The sequence below is a fragment of the Gobius niger genome, assembly GCF_951799975.1.
Source record: "Gobius niger genome assembly, chromosome: 4".
Lineage (NCBI taxonomy): Eukaryota > Metazoa > Chordata > Actinopteri > Gobiiformes > Gobiidae > Gobius > Gobius niger.
The window spans coordinates 23,704,423-23,722,796 of NC_136855.1; the positions used below are offsets into that span (position 1 = coordinate 23,704,423).

The 18,374-nt window shown below is 38.9% G+C and overlaps 1 protein-coding gene across 1 annotated transcript in view; it reads right to left on the bottom strand.

Moving 5' to 3' along the window:
- The window catches only part of myo1ea (myosin IEa), a 35,210-nt gene that overhangs the window by 8,572 nt on the left and 8,264 nt on the right, over positions 1-18,374 (bottom strand). The window contains exons 2-14 of the mRNA XM_079554542.1: positions 13,327-13,470; positions 10,330-10,419; positions 9,999-10,093; positions 7,991-8,078; positions 7,492-7,581; positions 6,957-7,088; positions 6,640-6,774; positions 6,280-6,412; positions 3,009-3,205; positions 2,842-2,922; positions 2,311-2,397; positions 2,161-2,244; positions 172-339 (exon numbers count right to left, since the gene is read on the bottom strand). Of these exons, the coding sequence (XP_079410668.1) occupies positions 172-339; positions 2,161-2,244; positions 2,311-2,397; positions 2,842-2,922; positions 3,009-3,205; positions 6,280-6,412; positions 6,640-6,774; positions 6,957-7,088; positions 7,492-7,581; positions 7,991-8,078; positions 9,999-10,093; positions 10,330-10,419; positions 13,327-13,470 (1,524 nt within the window). The remainder of the gene's footprint in view (positions 1-171; positions 340-2,160; positions 2,245-2,310; positions 2,398-2,841; positions 2,923-3,008; positions 3,206-6,279; positions 6,413-6,639; positions 6,775-6,956; positions 7,089-7,491; positions 7,582-7,990; positions 8,079-9,998; positions 10,094-10,329; positions 10,420-13,326; positions 13,471-18,374) is intronic.

The window sequence follows — 18,374 nt, forward strand, 5'->3', positions numbered from 1 at the left end:
ACATCATTACACACTGTTATTTAAGTAAAGTAAGGTTAGCCACAGACCTGCCTGGGAGGAGAGAAGTTGTGAAATGAGACATAAGAATAACAGATTAACTGGCTGCTTTGACCAATAACAGGATAAACAAAATCATAAAGCCATTTTCACAGTCAGTATTCAGAGTTCTACCTTTCCAGCGTAGTGATGAATAATAAATCCTTGGTTCCAGCTGTTGAAATGTTCATGAGTGTTGATCTGCATTCGGAGCTTCTGCAGCATTGTCTGGTCGGCCCCTTCCCCCACAGCGTGCATCGTGGCACAGACATCATCCACGATGCTCATGATGCCAGGTGGATTCTGGGAAAGACCAACAGGGATTGGATTATGAAAAATAGTGCTGTTTTCTCGCCTTCACCAAGTGCGTTTTCTTCAGTTCAGCTTTACCCAAATCCGTAAGGTAAATAACGCCTCTTTCGAAAGCCGACCTATAAAACTCATCTAAACTTTTACCTGGTGTTGTTTTAACTTTTTTGACATTTTTTCCCCCACATTCTCATTGGTTTTTCGTCACTTTTCTGTGACTCTTTTGATGCTTTTTTGTTGCGTTTTCTGTCACTTTTCTGATACTCTTTTGAGGCATTTTTGTCACTTTTTAATCACATTTTTGTCACTTTTCCGTTATTCTTTTGTGGCTTTTTTAACGCATTTTTGGTCACGTTTTTGTTGCTCTTTGGTTGCATTTTCATCCTCGTTTTTGTCTCCTTTTTGTCTTTATTTTGACACTTTTTTTCAAGAAGCTTAAATTTGGGTAAAGCCAAACTGGAGAAAATGTGCTCAGTTCAGGCGGGGGTTAAGAGGTTAAAGAAGTCATGTGAAAATACTGTAACTATTGTGAAAATTAAGAATTGCTGAAAGATTTTCTAGACTTTTTGTTAAGTTTATAATTTTACTCCATCATCGGAAATAGTCTCAAGATGTGACATGAGAAGAGGGAAACGTTTCAAAACAGTCACCCTGCAACCATACTGTACTTAAAGTGCATATGACAGGTTTTAATGCTTTTGAAAATATGACTAATTTAGAAGAATAATATTAGTTGCATGATTATCTTTTTTTTTTACAATGAAGCAGCAATTTTAATGAAGAAATGTTGGGCAGAAAAGTGATCTTTATTTGAATTTTTAAGCTGCTGACAGGAAGTGACATAGATAGAGGTAAAGTTCCACAGCAGTTCGACTCATTTCACATTGACATAACATGGTTGTCACGGCAACAACTGCTTGCCTTCATCTATGTCACTTCCTGTCAGTGTCCAATAAGGAAGTGAAACTATAAACATCACAAAAATGGCCAAACTAAAGAAAGCTGGGTACAATCTTTAGCAAAATCTTAAATATAACTGTGTTAACTATGTTTGGAATTTGGTATCCACCTTTTCCTGTAACAAATATTTTAGGAGATAAAAAATGTAAACTTCTTCTTCATAAAACCGGCACTTTGCTGGTGTAAAACTATGATTGATGGTTGGACATTATCCCATCAAATTATGTACAGAACTAATTAGGAAAACAAGAAAAGCTGGTCTTCAAAGTTAAAGCCCCAGAAATCTTATAAACATAAACATTATTATTTATCATTTTGACCCACAGGCTGCGGGTCCCAGTGGCTTATCAAAGTGAGACAAAAGCCACTGAACACTTTTGTAAATACGAATGAATGAATTTTAAGGCTATTTTATGGAGTGTACATTTTTTGACATTAGGGTCTTGAAAGGGTGCAAAATTGAAGGATCACACACACCATTGTTACAAAGTTGAAGCATATCCGCAGAATCATTCTTGCGCTTGCTGAATTAGAGCGCGGTAGAAACAACAAGCCTTTATAGTGTGCACACATGTTGACTTGTTTGTGGATTAACTAAAGGAAGTCTGGTGCAAAGAGCGGGCTTGAGCCTGGTACAGATCCCCCGGTCCCCTCAGAGGAAAACTTGTCCTGAAGCCCTTGTTATGGATTTGATGGATTAGCTTTCTCAGTGGGGAACGTGAATCAAATGGACATGAGGCACCTTGCAGCCCCCCTTGGAGAACATTTGACACATAACGGCTATGACATATTGTTAATTTATGAAGAGGACCCTGCCTTTATCACTGTTTTAATATTCAGTATGGAAAAGTTTACCTTGCTCTCAATGAGGTCACAGACGATCTTGTTATTGAAGTACTCAATTGGTGACCACTTGATGCCCTCTTGCACATACTCTTCCTACAACAGAGGTCAGTCAGGGTCCACATAAAACTCATAATCAGTGCCAGAATACAGCGTTATTACCTGTTCTGCCTTCAAGGTGAGCTCAATGAATATCTGCTGGAGCTTCTCATTCACAAAGTTGATGCAGAACTGTTCAAATCCATTTTTCTGGAGGAAATAGAGCATGTTAGCTTGAGTCAGTGGGGGCATGTTTCCTCTGAGGTCATAACGCTTTGTTTTAAGTGTTGGCTCCTCATTATATTGAAGGAAGAACAACATTGTGCAATTTGTTACACATACAATAGACCTCTGGCCTGAACCTTGCGTCAGGGTGGTCTGCAACTTCCTGTCTAATGAGCTCTGGTTTGTACAAGGCAGCAGCTCCATTTATGAGAAACTAGTTTTAATTTACTTTAAATTAGCCACTTATCATTCATTATTTTTATAAATAAAAGCACATTGGACTGGGAAGTTGCTCCATTAGGGAATGTCCCCAAATGAGTCTTATTGTCTGGGGCCAATCTGTTTAAATGCTCACTGTTTATCCCTTAATCTCATTTATTAGTTAAATCTAAGTACATTTCTACAGACCATATGTCGCAATAGGCTTACCGGGAAGATTTCAAATCCATAAATGTCTAAGACGCCAACGTTTATCTCCTGGTGATCTTTAACCATGGCCTTGTTGATAGACTGAAATAACAATTCGTATTACAGCAAATGTGCATAAAAAGTCGCATGTTTACAGATAAATTGAAAATACTAAGTAAAAAGTATACCTCAACCAAGTAGTCGAACACTCGTGAATGCAGGGCTTTGGAAAGGGCATCGCGGGTGTAACATGCCTGCTCCACGTTCAGCGTCACGTCAATGGTTTCTACTTTACTTCCCCATTTGCTGTCCATCTTTCTGCTGGTGAGTTTCTCCTTCAGCCGTTCCTGGTCAATTCCGAGAAGGAACGCTGGGAAAGCCAAGACTACAGAACAATGAGAATACAGTATTAGAGGTCAAATTGAAATACATTTGTGTTTGCAGATATTCAGGCATTTGAACCAATCTGTTATTACTATACTACTCAGGAATAGATATGGGCTATGTTATACATCAGAATAACACGTATATACAATATAAATACTGTGTGGGTTGTGATGATGATGATTTTATAATAACAGTAATACTAACATGCTGATATACTGGATGTAGGAATGAATAATTATACACTTGTTATAAAGTGTAGCATTTTGTGAATGTTGTTGTTGTTGCATCTCATAGTTTAGCATGTAACTAACTTCATTGTTTCATTACTACAAGCTACCAAGGGATAAACTAAGTTAGTTTAGCAACCACATTATTTAAATTACTTAGAATATATGAATGGGGGTGGGAGTAAATAAGCTGGTCTTCTTCACACTCCTTTTCGAGCTAAAATGTTTTTTATTTTATTCTGTTGGCCAATTATAGGGGCAAAGGAAGTGTGTTGTATGCAAAGGTAAAGATCTTGGACAGATTAGGCATGTACCCTTGTCTCTGTATTTGTTCTTTTTATTTATTTATTTTTTTATCAAATACTTTTTGCATTATTCCTGTTACCATTGGTCTCAATTAAATTGGAAACTTAAAACCAAATAGTCTTTCTGTCCACTGTCGACCACAGAAACCAGGAAAGAAAGGAAACAAGAAAGACTAACACACAACACGAGAAACTCATCTTAAAAAACAGCATAAGATAAAATAAATGTATTTGTTCTTGAACACTGTATAGTTTTGCTTATGGCTCGAAATAAAATGTTCAATGCAATTCAATATTGAACTATTACAAGTAATTTATCGTTACTTGAGCCCCCTTGATTAAAGGTAGGATGTTTTTAGTGGTTTAAAAAACTACAACTCTACTACAAGAAACACGTTTGACGAGATGCAAACATGCTATTCCTCATTTGAAAGCTAAGAACCTCCAGAGTTCAGTCTCTGAGCTCTAACTCCTGGAGGCCAGAACCAGAACTAGTTGGGACTCGATTTGGGACAAGTGCTGGGATTGTTGACGAAGGAGAGAGTTCCTTCATGTTAATTTAAAATTTAAAAGTTTTAGTCAATAGGACCTGGCAGCACTAAGCAGATTTAATCACATTTTTTTGTAACTGTCAAAAGTCTGACATACCCAACCTATAATATAAAAAGAACATAACTTCGATACATATTGATTGAACAGTCTTATTTAAACAAACTTGACAAAGAATCGGTATGACTAAACATCATTGTTAAATAATTTAATTAAAGGTCCACTATGCAACTTTCTATATTAAAGTGTATATTCGTGTATACAGGTGAAACTCGGAAAATTAGAATATCGTTCAAAAGTCAAAATGTGAAAATAATATATGATATAAACTCATTACATGCAAACTTCATATATGGATGTATCATATGTATAGTTTTTTTTTAAATTTTGATGATTATGGCTTATCAGTCAATTTTCAAAGTATTCTATTCGATAATGTGGGGGTTTCACAAGCCGAGCCATAATAATCAAAATTATAACTAATAAAGGCTATACATAACATATCTCACTTTGCATGTGAGTCCATCATATATTAGTTTCACAGTTTAAGTTGAATACTTTTTAATTATATTCTAATTTCAACTGTATTTGACCTTTCAGTGAGCTCGAGGCTGCTTAGGTTACCTTAGCCCCGTTACTTAACATCCCGGTGGCCCCAAGACGCACCGTGATCAATTGTTTTTAGGATTTTGTGGTAGGTTTTCACTGCTGATTGAACCATATCCATGGTTACGCATACATTTCATTCCGAAAACCGACCAGAAATCCTAAAAAATTGATCCTGAAACATCATAGGAGCCACCAGGATGAAAAGTCAAGGCGCTATCCTAAGGTTTTTTAACATAAAATTGCACCTGTAAGAATTGAATTACATTATTTAACCAGGAAATTTGTGAAACCAACTATTTGTCAATGAACAACTCACATCTTACTAAACAAGTGCTAGTGATCAAATCAAGAAATCCAATGCGTCACGTATCCTGTTACTCTCCAGGTACTATACGGTGAGCAACAGCCTTCATGCACTGAAGTGAAGAAGTGAATGAATCTGAATGAATGGCTGCACGGCGCAGACCTGGACCTGCAGTTGATATTATCCCTTGAGAGCCCCTCCCAGCCTTATTACAGTGAGTCACTTCCCCTAAAAGGAAATGGTTCTCGGGGCACTGCCGACTTGCTATGTCTGGAGCTGCCTCTGAGAGCTGCAGTAGCCCTCATCTGGGACTCCTGGGTGTAACGGGCCATGACCCCGTTTAGATCATGACTCATTCTTTTTACGCAAGGAAGGTAAAGACTAGTAACAGCTAAAGACGGTGTGCTTCACTCTTCCTACAGGTTAATTTGTTAGTCAAAAGAGAACATGGCCTCTAACTGGAAGAGTCTCTCCATATTTCTGTAAATCTATCCAGGTTGGGACTGGCACAAGCTGTCCCCTATGACATTGTTCATACCATGCAAAAATGAGAGCTATAAATAGATTATTGCAAAAATGAGCCATGGGTCAGTAAAGCTCAGGCTGCAGTTGGAGAGCACAGGAAGTGGGGCTGGAAAGGGGACAGAGAAAGCAGAGGCTATGACGACCTGCTATTGCCTTGTCGCAGAAAAGAGTAGAGCTTTGTGCACTGGCCCCTCGTCTCATTCATGTGAACCACATTATTTTGGGACAACATAAAAGGGTAAGAAGAAACAGACCTTTAGTGCGGTAGAACCCACTAAAGGGGGTCCCCACAGCTTTGTCAGGTCATAAAAATACAATCTGCAAAATTATATAGTAAGACGTCAACACATGTGATTGGAAAATGATGTGCAAAAAATGCATCAAAAATGTATGTTTGATGTGAAATCATGTTTTGATGAATCTAGGGGCACATGGGGGTCAACAACCACAGCCATAGAGGGAAGAATGAATGAGAATGGGAAGAATTCTCTAAAATATGGATCGCATTATAGCACTGTACCGCCATTGTGCTGCACTTAATAGAGGCACTTACACTCCTCGCTCTCCACAGCAGCGTAGTTCCCAGACTCCCTGAAGTTGATGTTTCCCAGGTGCAGGACTCCAGCCACTATCTGCAGCACCATGGAGCGGTCCTCCGCGCCAATGCCGATCACATCCATGGCATGCTGAGAAAAAGGCAAAGCAAAAAGGAGGGATGTGGTTTGTTGCCAATGAAGGTCTAATTAGTCCTGTTGCGGTTCAATGAGTAAACAAAACAAGAGAACAGTGCAAGGGAAAACAATAGGAGGCTCGGCTGAGAGACGCAGAAATGTCATGAAGAGACACTTTTACATAAACAACACAAAGGACAAAACAGACCAAATGTAGTAGTGAATGTCTTTGGGGATTTTACCATTGTCTCCTTAAACTCAGCCTTGTCATCAATGTCGTCGACTTTGTAGGAACCAGACTGATTGAGGTAACTATAGTAGTCCAGGCTGGTGATTCCCAAGCTGCTCTTCTGTTCCCCACTGGCTCCTTCTATCAGCTGTGAACGACAGTGCATTTATTGCATTGTGGCTAGACTTTTCAAAGATGAATCAATTTCCTTTGTTTGACCTCATAAAAGGTAATTTCATAGGTCCTAAATCATATCACATATGCCTTTGAAAGTCAAATATATCCAGTTTACTCTTCATCTCTGGAACAAAAACATCAGTGAAGCCTCACCTGGTAGAATATGTGGAAACTTCTCTCTCCAGGATTTCGCATCACGACGCGTGACTTCTCCAAAAGGAAGTTGGAGATTTTTCCTCCGTCTGGTTCTCCGCCGGAGCTGAACTGGATCTCAAAGTACTTTCCCTGATGGATTAAAGCATGGATTTTATTATTTAATGGGATATACTGGGAAGCCTGACACATAAGATCTTAAAGGCTGGCACCTGCTCACACTGCAGTGTGTCTAATAACAGTAAAACCTGACCCATGTCTTTGTTTGACTTTCTCTTCTAGACAAAGCTGTAATGTAATATGTGTCACAGCCCAAGTCCAACACATAACTGAACCTTATACTAAAACTGGGGTGGTTTGGACCCAGAGAGCAGAAGCCTGGATTTTTGTTTTATTATAACCATTTAAAGGTTAAAGAGCAAATGTGTTCTGTGCTGATTTTCCTCGTTTTTCATGAAGGGAACACTCTACAATAATATTTGACGCCATACTTTTTAAAGCTGCAAATGTCTCCACATTGAAATTGAAAACTTACAAATCTGCTGGAGTTGTTGTTCCTCAGAGTTTTGGCATTTCCAAATGCTTCAAGCAGTGGGTTGGATTGCAGGATGATGTCTTTGACGTGCTGCAGAGAGAAACAATGAGCTGTGAGCAGCGTCACACATGGACCATATGAACAGTAGCTTCAGTGCCAGCTTACAGCGTCTGTGGAACTTTCCACTCAGACACAAATACACTGTCTGGAGGACATTATCTGCCCTGTGAGCCATCTGAAAGTCAGCCACACATGATTTCTGAAATATTTTCCCTTCCACTATAAACAGAAGTCCTTTATGGAAAGTGGGAACTTGCCTCCAATATACAGAATAATTATACTTCAATAATAATACTTTTTGACAGAACAAAATACAGCTTGTTCTTGATGCTTGAGCTAAACAACAAACACGAAGACACGTTAAATACCAGACAATTACATAATACATTACACAACAGTTATTTAGAACAATTCATCACCACCTGTCATGCACACTCACCTGCACTTTGCCTCCACCTCCGGACACTCTGGAGATGTAGCTCATGATGTACTTGGCTGCCACAGTCTTCCCAGCCCCACTCTCTCCACTGAGGAAAACAAAAACATGTAATCTGTACTCTTCAAAGCCATGGATAAAGCAGGAGTTTCTGCTACAAAGAGGTCAATTTCTGTGACAAACATGTATTGTTTTTATCATTACTTTAAAAGACCTTTTCACTTTTTACTTTAATCAGGCTTCTTTCTGCTCTGTGCTGTTCACTTCACCAGGGCCGTACTTATTTTGACACATGTGGTTTGGCAGTGGGTAACAGTGAGGCAAGTTTTTTTTCTTCAGAAGCTTCGAGTAGAGTCAGGTTGGTAATGCCTTTGTGAGAAATACAGCTGCACACTGTTAAAGCTGCCAGTACAGTCATGGGAGCTGCTTGAAAACACATTCATTTTTATATGCTGCTGCCTTTTAAACATTTACTCTTTGCTACATGACAGTTTCTCGGAATTGTTTTGGACACTCAGTTTCATTTGAAAGAAAATGAAACAAGTTTTTAATTTAAATTCACAGGGCTACGGTGTTTGGGTTCGGTGTTCAGGACATTAGTGGCACAATGTGCTATTTTCAGTTACACTCCCACTTTAGGCGGGCCTTGTTCCTTTTGTTTGAATGACTAAGAAATGCCCAAATAAGGATCTTAGTTCAAGAATACATTGCAGAGAACACTCAATATAAAAAGAACATTAACCTCTGTTAAGACATCTTTGATCAAAACTTTTTTTTTTTTGGTAGAAATCATTTTGAGAAACAAATAAAGCTTTACATTGTTGGAACCACAATCTAACAGGCCACATAAATCACATTCAAGTAATTTATCTACATATGTCTCTTTGAAGAGCATTGAAAACAAAAACATTACTTTTAAAGAAACTGTGCTCATTCATGTCACTGCGCAATCACTGCCTTTCACCCACGCCCATAAAACCGACGACTGCAATGAAAGGATAAGACGTAAACTCCTAAATCCTAATTAAAGTTTCTTCTAAGAAACTGCAAATCCGTTGATGACGATGAGTATAATATCAAGGCCGACATGTTGAAACTAAGACAAGAGGTTGCTACACTTGGGACTAATGTGGTCTGTATTTCCAAAATTCAACATTATTTGACAGCTTGGCCAAAAGCATGAATGTAAGTGCATGTGCCGTTCATGAGTGATGATCTGTAAAACCTTTTTTTCATCATTGAAGAAAAATCTACATATTATAATATACTGTTAAAACTGTAATTCTGTTAAGCGTCTGATAGGACGGGGAAATAAAGACAAGATCTGGAAAATGTTCAGCATAAATATAAGCTTTAGTCAGATGCTCAGCAGATGAACCATAAAACACAGCTTTACTGAGGTCATAGGGAAAATCCAAAGTCAAGGTTTGGGAATAGTCTTTCAAACTACATGTTGCTGAATACACTAAATTTCTCTGCTTGATCATGGAAACCACTTCCACCTGTTGGTTTGCTGATGAAGTTGATGATTCAAATCCAAGTCAGCACCTTTACCGTTAAACAAACTGTTGGACGCCTCTTGGACAAACAGCTGTCTGAAGCGCTGAGTTGCTTCATCATGACATAAGCACTAAAACCACCACAATGTTCAGGCTACTGCAACACAAACTATGACTTAGCACTTCCTCGCTTGTCATTTTCACCTGCAGAAACTCTAGACAGACATTTTACCGGTTCAAACAGCCATTCAGCCATTGTCTAAAACCAGGAAGTAGCAACATCATGAGCTGCTAATATTTTATCAAGAATTCGGTTTGTTCTTTTACTTTGTCAACACATGTCAGTCGTCATTTTACTTTGATGATTGACTCAGCTTCCCCGGAGTATGCTGTTGAACAGGTTAGGCGTGTCTCCGTGTTTGACTTTCTGTTATATCACCAGCGACTCTTAACCTGCGTCTGTCTGCGCTCGAAATGTGGCCTGGAACAAGGACGACTTGATCACAACGTACCTAATGATGACACACTGGTTTTCTCGTTCGATCATCATATTCCGGTACATGTTATCAGCCAACGCGTAGATGTGAGGTGGGTTTTCATATTGAGCCTGAAAGATAATAGAAAGACAGTTCATTTGTGTCATTTTTTCAGTTTAAAAGTAATATGTAAGGATTAAACAACGAGGAGCCGTGCATTAGTGAACAATTAATCACCACTTTTAAAATATATCACAGACTGCAATTATTTCTTGGCAGAAGGTGATTAGGCCACACAGTAGTAGGCAAGTTACGGTAGGAGGCAAAGTCCAAGCAACACAACCACATGGAAAATGACTGTACTTACTGCTCCCTGATACATTTCCACTTCCTTGTCACCGAAATATGGCATCTGTTTGAACGGGTTGACTGAGATTAGCACAGGACCAATATAGGTCTGGGGGGATGGTTAAGGCAATAAGTGAACTTTTGAATTAAAGAGGAAGTCATGGTCGGTCAATACCATTAATGACAGAACAGTGTTGAGTGAAAAGCTATATTCTAAGGGATCATATCGAACTTATTGCTTGGAAGGTTTGCAAACGTGATAGTCAAGTAATATTTCTGCATCGCAAGTTAAAAGGGATATTTCAGGATTTTTGACATAGGACCTCATTTCCTAGTTATCCAGAGTTCATATGTTTTTTTTCATTCATGCAGTCCTTTAGTGGTGCTAAGCTAGTGCTATTCTAGCGCATGTCTGTGGTAACTAGTAGCCTGCATTAAAAACAGTCCGACACAAGCACAGAGCACCTGAGGCAAATCACTTACAACACCAGACCACCCATATAAATGTCTGTGTCGATAGAATGTTTTTGACTGACCTTGCATCAAATGAATTACCGCATTTTGAGGGACTATTTTCTAGCAGATCACTCCGCCGCTGCGTAGCTTACAACCACGAAGCTGATGCTGATCAAATATAAGTTCTTTAAAATGCTAAATGGTTATAATTATTCTATCAACACAGACATAGTATAGTAGTAGTTATAGTTTTTGTTTTTGTTTTCTCTCGTGGAAGTCTGTAAACTGGGTTAGGCGTTATAAGTTTTCACTTCAGCCTAAACCCTTTCGGTCGTGTTGTCCACAAAGAATTGGAAATGTATTTACGTTTAAAGGAATGAACAGACCGAATAAACTACTACTACTACTACTATAAGTGATTTGCCTCAGGTGCACTGTGGAGCAAGTGGACTGTTTTTAATGCAGGCTACTAGTTACCATAGACATGCACTAGCCTAGCACTAGCCTAGCACTAGCCTAGCACCTCTAAACTCTTCAAATATAAGGACTGCATGAAATTAAGAAATATATATATCTCCAGAAATCAACAAAACTCCAAAACTGGGAAATGAGGCCCTATGTCAAAAACCTTGAAATATCGCTTTAATTTAAAGCACTTTTTTTTGGAGCAACACATTAACCTGTTTACATAGACATTTTAGGATATTTCTGACAGTTTGCATAAAATAGTTTGATAGCAGTATGTTCTATGGTTCTGCTGTATAGTGAGGAATTATGGCATGAGTCCAAAACACAGCTCAAGGCAAATAAAGCAGCTATTGTGGGTGGCCTACAGTGACCTACACAGTGCTGACCGGGCCACCTCACAGCAGCAGCTCTGTACTAACTAAAATCAAAGGCCTCGCTCCAGAGATGTCAAACCCAGTTAGATGAAACTTAAACACCCTGTGCAGTGACCACAGATGAAGTAAGTTACAACAGCTATAAGAATGGTAAATTTGTCACAGCTAAATCAATCTTTCTTTTATCGCGGTTTGTTTAATACATACAATACTTACAGTGCCTCAAATAACTTGTTCCCTTGCACAACTTTGGGCTTTTGACACTACTGTGTGAGTAAATATGAGTCATGTCGTTGCCAAGTTTGGAGTGTTGGCCGTGTGAGGAGGCTTAGTCCACAGTTTGGGGGACAGGCGGTACCTGGTTTTCATGTGACCTATTACTCACTCCTCCATAGAGACTGTGTGAAAGAGATTCTGGGAAAAGTGCACTCTGACATTCCCCTTATTTCCCCATCCACAGAAAATGTACCATTCATGCACAAAAAACCCACAATGTTGAGGCAGGAAGCTAAACGATAATATTGCAGGACATTATTTGACACTGAAACTGTAAATCTCATGAAAATCACAGTACCACTACGCCTTGTTCTAAATGTACTGAACCAACTCATATTTTAAATTAACATTTGAGCTGAAATAAATATGAAGCACTATTTATGTTAAAACATGTATCACCTTATTATGTTTTAAATATTAAGATAAGATAATCCTTTATTATTATTATTATTGAGACACAAACAACTGTTGATCCATCAATTAATGAATGAAGAGGTGATATAGTAATTATTGTGTGATGGACTTTATAAGTTTTGTTAAGGAGTCCACAAATTTACCACATTAATGTTCTTCTGGTTTTGAAATTGATTAATACAGTTTAATAGTTAAACCTCTTACCACCCGCCTTCACCAAGCGCATTTTTCAGCTTTACCCAAATCTAAAAGCTTCTTGACTGGGGCTTTTTTTTTTTCATTCAAACCTTTATTTAACACGGGAAAAAATCTCATTAAGATCAAATAGAGTGGCCAAGCTCACAGACTATAGGCCAGTGTGACGTCCCATTTGAAAGCTAAGACCTACAAAACTGATTGCAACTTTTTTGACACGTTGTCGCCCCTGTGTTGTCACATTTTTGAAGCAGCATTTTTTTCCCGTCGTTCTTTTGTTGCATTTTTGTCATTTTTTTGTTGTGTTTTTGTCGCTCTTTTGTCGCTTTTATGTTGCATTTTTGTCACTCTCTTGTCGTTTTTTGTCAAGTTGCGTTTTTGACACTACATTGTGGCTTTTTTGTGTTTTTTCCCGGCACTTTTTGTCATGTGTTTTTGTCACGCATTTAAATGTGTTATTGTTGCACATTTTTGTCTCTCCTTTGTCGCTCTTTTGTTGGGCTTTCATTCTTATTTTTGTCGCTATTTTGACACTTTTTCCAAGAAGCTTTTAGATTTGGGTAATGCCAAACTCGGGGGTTAAGAGGTTAATAGTGTATGTAATAATATTAATCGATGCTCGCTTTTATTTCATGTGGTAAGGCCCAGTTACTACAGAGATTTTAACCTTTAACCAGGTAGACCCATCTGCAGTTTGACTAGTAAAACACTAATTCACTCAAACAATTCTGGCGTATCCTCCACCTCAATATTGAACTCGTGGCTCGGCCCAGAATGTTGCACTGTCGCTCGGATGCAACTTATTGGGGTGTGACTTTGCCTGGAAAGGATACAAAGATGTAGTCGTCCATGTATCTTTTCTTGAGGTTGTCCACGATGGCGTCTTCATTGATTTTACTGAGCAGCACCATGTCATCCACTCCGCTGTGCTTGACATTGTGGCTCTGCCAGTGGTACCGGTAGTGGCCCCGGCTCCCCTGCAACAATAAGTACCATTGTAAATTCACTGCATCACACACTCTATCGCACAATGGAAATAATCGAGAATCGCACATCTACAGTTACATGGACTGCATGTTTCGTGGGTGACTAAGCACAATGAGGTCATGTGGGTTTGTCATAGTGCTGAGATAATAACCCAAAATAAAAAAGACAAGCAGAAACGTCTGCCAAAACCCCATCCATTTTACAGTCACATCATTTACTTTGGAACAAAAAAAAAACCCCTCTTGTGCTTTTGTGTTAGCAAATGTCTGAGCTCCTCATCCTGACATAGGCTTCCTGCTCCTTGTCTGTTTTTGTTGCGGCACTAGTGTGTCTCAGAGGAGTGTAGGTCATTCATCATGCGCTGTGAGTCAGTGCAGTCTGGCTACTGTGGATCAGGGTCACACCGTGCTGTTAGAAGAAACTGTCCTTAAGCCTGATTCACTAGAGACTAGAAACATTAGAACAATTACTAGTTAGAAGAGAAGATTTCATATTTTTCTAATCATTCCTTATTGCTGGAATAATGCACATGGAAAGTAATAAGTTTCACACCCAGGAAGTGGCAATTTTAAGGAGGTTGACATTTTTATGTTCTGAAACATAAGTGACACAGGAACTGGGAGAATTCCATATTCCAGGATAGAATTGAGACTTGCTCGTGGCCCATTGGAACAGTATGACTGCACGGTAATAGTTATGGAATATTTACCTCTTTGTATGTCCATTCCACTGAGGAAGCAACATAATATATGGGTTTCCCAAAGACATCACACATACCTCCGGCGGCCATGTTGAATACCGAAGTAGCATTATGCAGTACTACAACCAGGGATGGGACAATAATGAAATTTGGGGTCACGATTATCTTGGCCAAAATAATTGCGACGATATCATCACAATGTTTGCCTATCACTGAAACTGGAGAAATTATGGGGATTGGGCAATTATTAAGTATTCCTCTTCATTGTCTGTCACATTGAGTGAGATAAAGTAAGTATTTAAAGGTACACTGTGTAACATTTTGGACTAAACTGTTACAAAACATGCAGCTCATGAGCAGCTTGACACAGAAGATGCTATTGAGTGAGTAATCAAAGACTGGATTTGGATAGTCACATCATATTTAGTCATATCTCCATGGAGACGTACCCACTCCCGGTAAAGTTACCGGCATTGGTTGTCTGATGGATTTAGCGATTATCTTCTAGCGCGATAATCACGATAATTAAAAAATGTGGCGATTAAAGCAGTACTAAGTAACTCTTCCCCTAGAGGCCATAAGCGCAACTGCAGGTGTAGTAGCAAGTTACGATTTTTTTATGTATTAATTGTCTTGGAGAGTAAATACTACGCTGACAGGAAAGGCGAAGGGACAGAGGGTTACTGTGCAACCAATTATACAATTGAAATTTTTTTTTCACTCAAACTGTTTAAAGTGACGTTAGCCCGCAGTTAGCTTTGCCCGTTAGCATGTTAGCTTCTTCTTCGTGATTACATTAGTGTGTATTGCTTTCTCCGCACCGGGGGCAGTCAAGTTGCAAACATGGTTTTCTGGCCAGAGACACCAGGGGGAGATGAAAGACCCTCCAATCATCCCATAAACACTTGTATCACCCCCACAGGGACTACGAAAAGGATTTATTAAGGTAAATAAGTTACTTAGTACTGCTTTAATTGCTGCATTTTTTATCAAGATTAACAATATTATTGTTTATCGTTCCATCCCTAACTACAACATGTAACAATATCTCTACTCAGGATGAAAATGAAAGACAACTGACAGTGGCATTTTTATGTACTAGTAATCATTGCTCAAGAAGATAACAGTTAAAACACGGCCCCAGAGACACACGTTTATGTGATAAAACCAGCAAATGTGGCACAGACAGTATCTGTATCTGTATCAGCTCTGTCTGTCAAGCTACAGCAGGATTTACTAAAGATCTGCTTCACTCCTCAAACTAAATTAACACATCAAAGAGGAAACAGAAAACCTTTCTCTGTGATTTTTACAGTTTGTCATGTCAACAGAGTCTCAGACTGAGTCAGTGTTTAAGCTGCTCAAAACGTTAGCATGCTACCGGTTAACACGTGTGTGGCTCACATCTATGAACACTGAGGAAAGACCACAGTAACAGCTCACCCCTGACCTCTGTCACATGTTGTATCCAAGGTTTGGAGTGTGGTTCAGGTAGCATGCTAACATCTTAAACACTGACTCACTGTTTTTTTTTCACATAAACGTGGGCTCTCCGCCGTGTTTTTACTGTTATCTTCTTGAGCAGTGATTACGAGTACATAAAAATGTTGCTGTCAGTTGTCTCTCTTTTATATCCTGAGAAGAGATATATGTTTGACATCACACACAATAACCAGCTGCCTCTGGGTCCAAACTGCTAAGAACTCCTTAAACACAGCAAAAACCGCAACTTCATCTGAATCTCCTGCTGAAATGACCAACAACTGTTTTACACCTAATTCGAACAATATAGCTCACCATTTCTCCAGGCAAAATTAAGATATTTTTGTATTTGAAATAAGCCTTCCTTGTGTGTGGGAAAAAATAATTTGATAATTAATGCCAGAAAAGCATTGCTAATGAAAATCCAGAGTAGATGTAATATTTCTGTTAAAAAGATCCTTGTAGTCGGCTCTACAGCAGGTTTAAGTCAGCTAAATCCCATCATAGTGAATAGGGCTAAAGTTCCGTTGGACCCGGAAGCAGAGCAATTACATCATTACTTAACAAACGTATCGTTACATGGTGTAGTACTGCATGATGCTACTTCAGAATTCAAAATGACTGCCATAACAACAAAAGTCACATGACTGAAAGGCATGTAGATTCACACAAAAGGTAAAACCAAGGAAACACTTTTAGCTAAATGTACTCTTTTGCAATGGTATCGATACTCTGCTGTCCTTTATAAATGAGTTCTTACATGAATAGATTAAGCAGAAGTACTATGAGAAGGCATTCATTTAAAAATTGCATTATACTGTAAAATAATCTTTACTAATATATATTATATTTCTTCATGTTTAAACTGAGTATGACATTTTAGAATTATTTGAGACAACTTTAAATTATAGATTAATATAGCATAATCCAATACATCAAGAAGATAAATATAAACGAAATATAAACCAGGAGTGTGGTCGTATGCATCGCTTCATAAACTCCAAATTACTACTAAACTTAAAGAGCCAGTGGGTTTTTAGTATCCGCCTGGTGACTGTGGTCGTTAAAGCTACAAAATAAAAACAGTTTAAAGACTTGTAGTGTGAAGTGAGTGAAGAGAGCTACGTGAAGTCGGGTAAGGCAGAAACAGGAGGTGTCACTGAGAATGTTTGTTTGTTTTTACACAAAGTTGTATCTCTGCCATAAGTCATCATGGCATAGATACTATATTAATTCACATTACCTCCAGTGCCCGTTGAGAAAAGGTCAATGAGCATTCCTTAAGATTTCCAGTTTGCCTCAACCATGGAGAAAACCATTTAACAAGCTATATTTAACCTTAGTGCGTGCTATGTGTGGAATGAAGAGTGTAGCCAAATGGAAAGACAAACATTTGGATCCTTCATGTGTTTTGTCTAGAGCCAAGTTAATGAGGCAAATCTCATGTATTCTTGTTGGAAAGAGGGAGGCCTTAAAAGAGTTTGACAGCAGCTACACTGAATCATTACTGCACATCTAAAAAGGTCCACGGCGGAGTGGTTAGTACTCCCGCGCCACAACAAGAAGGTCCTGTGTTCAATCCCCAGACTAAGTGGGGCCTAGAGGGGTGTATAGTTTATGTTTTCTCTGTGTCTTCAGCCTCCTACAACATGTTTATCCATTTCTCTAGCAACGTACTCATGGCTAAACCTAGCACAAGATCTGGAGATGGGTTCTTGTGCACAGCAGTTACTGCTCCTGATAAGTTGCCAAAGCACTGTTGAATAATAGGCCTATTGGATAAATCTGCCAGTGACAGGTACAATAAAGTCTTGATTTTAGACAACCAGTGTGTCATGGCACTCTAATGTTGTGATTGTCTGATGAGCCTTGGAAAAAAATACAAATAAATAACTTGGCAGTGGCACAGACACAGGATATTTTTTCTACATGGTGTCATTCAGTGGTGTTTCACAACATTTATTTTATTTATTTATTTTATTTATTTATTGGTTTATTTGGTTGGGACAGTGCATGTTAATGAACATACATAGGTCTCATGCATGTAAACATGCCACACTGGATTGTATCCTTGGGCTAATTTCCATCCATCCCACTCGCACTCTCAGACACACTGTCATTCATCCTGACCTATTGTACACGTTTTTAGTGGTAGGGGAAACCGGAGTACCTGGAGGAAACCTACACAGCTACAGGGAGAACATGCAAACTCCACACAGAAAGGCCCAGGTGGGAATCGAACACAGGACCTTCTAGCTGTGAAGCACGAGCACTAACCGCTGCACTACTGTGCCGCCCAACATCTTTTCATCTTAATCAGAAGAGGTGGCAAATGTAAACCTTTAGCTTCGAAGTAAACTGCTTATACCTGTATTACTCTGTTGGTAGCAATCAGACTTAACACAGACTCCAGGGGCTTTGCAAACAACTTGACTCTACCACAGTGGCCATGACAACACCATCACCACAGGCACAAGCTGAGCACAGCTAAGCCCCATTCCTTAAACAAGTTAGATTTTAACATGGTCGCTCTCATGGTGACCTCAATGGCTTATATCTTAGAACAAAAAGCAGTGCCACCAAATCTTTTTCTAGACTTTAATCTTCAACAAGAGTCTGAATCCCGTAGCCCATGCTTATGGACTTATGTAAATACCATTACCATATATAGAGCGCTGAGTGCAGGAAATGGCTGGATTCAGGATCATAAGC